At 57.3% G+C, this 6,382-nt stretch overlaps 1 protein-coding gene across 5 annotated transcripts in view; it reads right to left on the reverse strand.

Moving 5' to 3' along the window:
• The window catches only part of LOC103644344 (myosin-6), a 40,993-nt gene extending 40,574 nt beyond the window's left edge, over positions 1-419 (reverse strand). For 2 of the 5 annotated variants that reach the window (XM_020547053.3, XM_008667557.4), the window contains exon 1: positions 77-388. In XM_020547053.3, coding sequence (XP_020402642.1) covers positions 77-79 — 3 coding nt within the window. In that variant the 5' untranslated portion in view covers positions 80-388. Of the gene's footprint in view, positions 1-76 lie in introns of all 5 variants that reach the window. The other 3 variants (XR_004855691.1, XR_002266606.3, XM_008667558.3) reach the window with 3 other exon arrangements.
• Positions 420-6,382: the final 5,963 nt, after the last annotated feature.

The following is a 6,382-nucleotide window of genomic DNA, read 5'->3' on the forward strand; positions in this document are numbered from 1 at the left end:
ATCAGCAAACATTTGGAGGAGGAGAGATTTTGATCTACGAGGAAAGAAGAGAAGAGAAACGGGCATGCATGTATACCATTGCGACGGAAGAATCAGATTGACAGCGGCGACATCAAACCCGCGACGCAGCGGCAGCACCACCGCAGGACGGCGGTCGCGAGACGGAGGGGATCAAATTGGTAGAATCCCCGGTCTCGGCATATCCCTGCATCGTCGTCGTGAACGCTGCTGGTTGCGTTTGTTTGGGTGTCCCTTCACTACTATTTTTAGCAGCGATGCTAGAAGCAGTGAAGAGGGAGGGACGCCTGGAGGGTGGTGCTTGCTTGGTAAGAATTATTTGGGAGCATGTTCGTCGCCATGCTGGTATTCCGCACGACGGCTTCGCTTTTTTGGTATTACGGACGAGGCGCGTTGGACACAAAAGGAATATTTTCGAATGAACAGCGCTTTAGGGCTAGTTTAGAAAACCCTATTTTTCGAGTGTTTTTTATTTTTTTTAAAGGAAATTAGTTAATTTTCTCTTGGAAAATTGTTGGTCACTTGTTCTCAAATGCTACAGATTAAGAAAAAGACAACACAATTGTTAATGGTTAAATACTTTCGTCCTTCGAAACATTATTTTCTTTCGGATATAATTATCTTCAGACGAAGGTCATGAAGGACGCAACTTCATCATTTCAATATGTAAATATGGATATGAATATGAATAGGAGTGTGAGAGAACACAAAAGAATGAAAGTTGATGATTATATTCTCATGATTTATTTATATTCATATTCACATATCAGAATCAACATTAATGATATTTGTAATACAATTGTACCTTCGTTTCGCTAGAAGATACGAATGCAAAGATGACGCGAGAGATATTACAATCCAGCGTGAATAGTACGGTGTTACTGTTCATCTATTTATAGGCACGGGACGCAGTCCGGATAAGATTACATTTATACCCCTGACATTTACTTTTAGCTATAATACAATTTACCAAGGACTAAGTAGTCTTTTCTCCCTTAGGTCGGTTTCGCCTTTCCCCAAGCCGAAGCTCCTTGAGCCGCAGCTTTGGCGTCCATCTATGTCACCTTCGGGTTGTATATCTGTCGGAGAGTAAATCTCCGGCCGGGTGGCGGAGTGCACCCGCCCTAAATCCTAAGATGAGGAGGGGCTTAGACGTTTTGCTTGATCGTTGGAATGAATGGGAGGAACTCAAGAACACACAAGAATTTAGAGTGGTTCGGGCCGCCGGAGCGTAATACCCAACTCAACTGTGAAATGTATTGCTTGTGAGCTTGTATGAGCTTGTGAGTCTAAGGTGTGATCTAAGATTGCGTGTGTGTAACGTCGAATGCCTCCCCTTTTATAGCTGAAGGGGGGCATGCACAAAGATGCTGGGCCCCGACATGTGGGCCCAGGCCCCGATATGTGGGCCCAGGGACATCAAGAATATAGCGCTTGGAGCCACTAATGTCTGCTGCCGAGGCAATCTTCTTGCGCCTGACGCCCGAGATCTGCGTATCCTCGGCGTGCAGGGGAAGCTTCTTGTAGAAGGGATGATGAGTACAGTGTGCTGCTCGGAACGCGCGCATTGTTCTCCAACAGTCCGGTCAGGCACGTCGTCTGCTGGATGACCTTGACGCCGTCTGCCAACGGATTGGACAGGGCGCATTTAATGTCGAGAGGGCTTGTCGCCTGTCTGCCGGTGGCAGGCGGCGCGTCCTCTCCATAATAAATGCAGAGGTTGCACGGCTGTATGGGCCTTACGTCAGGCTCGGCCCGTTGGCTTATGTCACGGGCCACTAGCCTTGCGGCAGCCGCGGGACTCCGCCTGAGCGGGAAGCAAGGGGCAAGGGCTGGACACGTGTTGGCCCCGAACCCCTATTCGTGCCGGGGTCCTCCTGGTCCCGGAACCTTGCCAAGGCCCGGTCCTTACCCGGAGGGACCTGGGGCTTACCCGAGGGACCCGGCATGCCCTCTTGGGAGCTCCAGACCCGTTCGCACAGGGGTCCGGTGGAGGTCCGGACCTATCAGTGCACCCCGGGGAGTCTTATCTTTCCTTGCCACATGGTGCTCCTAGCCCTGCCCCATGTGGTGGGGTTGGGCGCTGCTCCCTGTGTGACCTGGGGATGTCGTACGGGTGCAGCGTCTTCATACTGCTGAAGTGGGTACCCCTGTTTCGAGGTACCGACAGTGGCCCCCGGGCCCACCTCAGGGGAGGGTGCGAGCCTGTAGGTGGGGCCAAAACCTGTATCCTGCGTAAGCATAGCGTGGCCGAGGCATCTTCTTAGCGCGCGCCACACTAACCCAGCGCGCGCATGTTGCCAGCTCGCTACTGGCTACACCAACCGTCGTGTCGGTTTTCGCGGTCGATCGGCGTGTGGCCCCCACGCATGGCGGTTCGGTCGTGCCCCACATGCGTGGGGTGTTCTGCTGGCCCCACCTATGTTGAGAATATCCTCCGATGGTGGCCCCGAGGCGACGTGGGAGCGAGCGCGGCGGTTTGCCTTTCCTGCGCACGGAGGCCAGCGCCTTAGTCACGTGACTCGTGGGTCCGGGCCCTTTTGTCAGTGACTGAGTTGTTCGGGCGCTAGGTGTGCGCCAGGCGGATTTCTCCAGGGTGCGCGGGGAGCCCTTTCTTGAAAGAAAAGGGGGGTCTTCCGCGCGCAGTGGTTTCGCTTTCGCATTTTTCCCAACTGCTCTACCCTTTCGCCTCCAAGCCTTCCGCATTTCTCCGCACTCGTGCTCCCCAGTCTTTCGCCGCCGTGGTCGCCATGGCCACACTGGTTTGTCTCGATCGCTACCAGACCGAGGAGGCGCTTGACTCAGTGCGTCGCCTGCTTGGATGGGGCACGCCTGCGTTTACCGGGAGGATCCGGGCCGGCACTTATCCCCTCGGCGATCTCGCCACCGGGGAGTTTGTGCTCTTCGTTCCCTATCTCTTCTGCGGGTTGGCGCTGCCGATTTCGCCGTTCTTCCTACTGCTGCTGAAGGAGTTCGGGCTTCAACTACAGCACCTCACACCCCACTCCATCCTCCAGGTGGCCATCTTTGTCCACTTCTGTGAGATGTTTGTGGGAGTGGCGGCTTGCACTTCCCTTTTCCGCCAGTTTTTCATGCTAGTGAGATCTGGGAAGGGCAAAGATCACCTCGGGGCCTACTACTTCCAGTCAAGGACAGATCCGACAGTGACCTACATCGCCTCCCTTAACGGTGCGAGGTGGGAGAACTGGCGAAGTGACTGGGTGATCGCTAGTGCTGAGGTCAGCGACCGCCTTACCCTTCCGAGTGATGGGCCCAGCCTCGAGCGGAAGTAGTGGAGGGTAAAACCATGCCTAGTCCCGGAGTTCGAGCCTGTCCTGGACAGGATAAGGGAACTGGCGGTTGGTGGCCTGACCTCAATGCACGTACTCGGGGATTTCCTGAAGCGCCGAGTCATGCCGCTGCAGGGGAGGCCGCGTCTGTGTTGTTGGTTTACTGGCCCCAGCGACATTGGTAGGATCCAGCGCGGGCCTAGGACTGATCTGACCTGGGAGGAGTTGGAAATTTTGGTGAGGGGGATCACTGGTGAGGCCTTTATCCCCGAATCCTTGATGCCTCCCCAGGGCATTTCGCCGCTCTGCGACAATCCAGGGTTGCGGTCAGCGGTGCTGGCCCGACTGCCGACCCTTGATGAGAGTGGTGTGGCGGTCCGCCAGACCGGTGGTCGGGATCCCCACCGGGGAATCCACATTCCTGGTGCACCGGTCGGTGGCCCCCAGCCAGCTGATGTGGCCCCCAGAGTTCCTCCTGCCATCCCTAGTCCCTCGGACAAGGGCAAGGGGCTCGCAAGCAGCTCCTCCACCCCGGACGCCACCGGGAGGTCGGAGGAAGTAAGGCGACACCGATTGCACCGCACCGATGGGTCCTTTGTTTCGGATCAACCTCGAGATTCAGGCTCTCCCCAGAAGTGTCAGAAGACAGCTGGTGGGGCTAAGGAGCCCGAACCTCGGGTCCAGGACGGGTAGAGGGGCGCGAGCCCTCCGCCGCCACCATCTTCAGATCAGATACCACCACCAGCGCCGCCTGTGTCAGACTGACCGCCGTCACCGCGGGGGCAGGGGCGGCAGCAGCAGCAGCAACGACAACGTGTGCCCCGCTTCCAAGGCCACTGGAAGGTTCACGGTCCCAAGTAAGCTTAGGCCCTCCCAATGTTCGCTCGAGCGTAGCTTTTATGTCGACAAGTTTTGATCCGCCCTTTGCCTGTCAGGGCCTCCTCTTCTTCGGCATCCGTGGATGTTCCTCCCCCACCGGCCGCCATGCCCGCTGGGGGGTCTGGTTCCCATCGGCATACGCCTGCTGGGGACGTCGCCGGCGATCCGTCAACGGCTACCATGGATGCTCCTTCCTCGTCGGCCGCCATGCCCACCGGCGGGTCTGGTTCCCATCAGCATACATCTGCTGGGAATGTCGCCGACGATCTGTCAACGGCTACCGCAGCCCCATCAGCGTCGGCGCCAAGCCCACCATCGGTGGCGGCCGAGGAGGTTCCTGTTGCGTTTGCCCCCCCCCCCACGTGCAGGATGACGCTGGCGCTGAGGTGGCGCCATCGGACCCCCAGGATCCGCCTGTCACCATCGAGGCAACGCCTTCGGGTTCCCAAGTTCAAGCTGGGGGTCCAGAAGTGGTGGCGTCGCCAATAGATGTTGCAGACCCAACAGTGGTGATACCGTTGGATGCACCGTCGGTGGTAGGCATGGGGGCGCGTCCGGCTCTATCCCTCCGCCAACTCTGGAGGGTCCGGAGGTTATTCTTGGGCGCCCACTCCGGTCTAGTGTCGAGCCTGGAGCGACGCTGACTCCCCTCCCTCAGGTGCTGACTCACGCTCACCAGGCCCTCCAGGAAACCGAGGCGGCTATCCGGTGAGAGTGGGAGGCGCTCGAAACCGAGCACCAGCGCCTTGGAGACTGGTGTTCCCAACTGGAGAGGCGCACTAAGGCAGCGTCCTGCCAATTCGCATCAGAGCGGGCTGAGCTTGAGCAGGAGCGTGAGGACTTCAAGGAGGACATTCGGAAGGTGTCTGACCGAGAGGAGGAGGTGACCCGGAAGGAGAGAAGCTTGGTCAAGAAGAAAGAACACCTAGACCAAAAGGAGGAGGCCGCCACAGCGCTCCATGATAAGCTGAAAGCTTATAATGCAGTGCTGGAGAAACAGCGAGACAAGCAGGTTGCGGCTGAGGCGAAGCTACAGAAGCTGCAGCAGGAGCTTGCCGACAAGGCTAGTGACATTGCTCGCGCTGAGGGAAACCTCAAGGCGAGGGAAGCTTCCCTGGTGAAACGAACAACTGACCTCACTTGGCAGGAGGAGGACCTCGTCTTCAGGGAGGAGATGTGGGCAAGGCGGAACAAGCTGCTGGATGAGCTTGAGCTCGAGGCAGAGGAGAAAGGGAAGCGTCTGGAGGGGAAAGTGCGGAGGAGCAGGTCCGCCAGTTCTAGGCAGCGCAGGCGACGCAGACGGCCCCGGGCTCCTAGGCGGTGGAGGTGATGAGGAAGACACTTGACGACCTCCGGGCAGAGCAACGCGCCGGAGCTCAGCGCATCGCCGCCTGGGCTGGCGAGGCAAGCACGGCGCTAGTGCCATTGGGGATGAGTCCCATCCCAGCATTGGTGCGGCCGGCGTCCATCTCCGACGCGCTCCCGATACTGGATTCCGCTGCTGACCGCCTCCGACATCTGGATCAGATTCTTGGCGCCCGCTTGGAGGTCAAGGGCAGCAGACTCTGCCGGTCAGCCATTGAGTACGTCTTGACATGCTTTCGGAGCCACGACCTGGCTGTCTCCTTAGGGCCAGTTATTGCGGGTCCGGTGGCCAACACTGAAGATGCTGCCCGGGAGAGCATACATGATGCTGTGGACGCGGTGGTCGGGCGCTTCCAGCGGGATCCTGCTGACGATGAGTAGCCAGGCCTACATGGAGAAAAATGAGGGTTCCGCTGGGGAGCGGGTTGCAATATGTCTTTGATTTTGTAAGATACCCTTTAGGTACTACTTGTCGGTGACATTACAACTTATCTGCATGCCATTTTTTCTCTGTTGTGTGCATTGTTGTCGGCTTCTCCCCTGGTACTTGGCCCCCCTGGGATATGGCCTCGACATGTCGGGGTCGGATGCCAGGATTCTTAAGGTGGTACTGGTGTCATGACCCCCAAGGGGCAATCCCTACTGGGACCCAACCTGCACACGGCCTAGGCTAGGTATTTTTAGCAGCGCACCCATATGGTCCGCTAGCTGGTAAAAACAGCTCTGTGGTATTTTTACCAGCTAGGGAGGGAGACTGCCTGGGTGGTGAGATAGTAATAATGGTTGTAAATTCAGAAATAAAACCAACATAAAAACAGCTCTGTGGGTCG

Source organism: Zea mays, chromosome 1 (genome assembly GCF_902167145.1).
Source record: "Zea mays cultivar B73 chromosome 1, Zm-B73-REFERENCE-NAM-5.0, whole genome shotgun sequence".
In the NCBI taxonomy this organism is placed as follows: Eukaryota; Viridiplantae; Streptophyta; class Magnoliopsida; order Poales; family Poaceae; genus Zea; species Zea mays.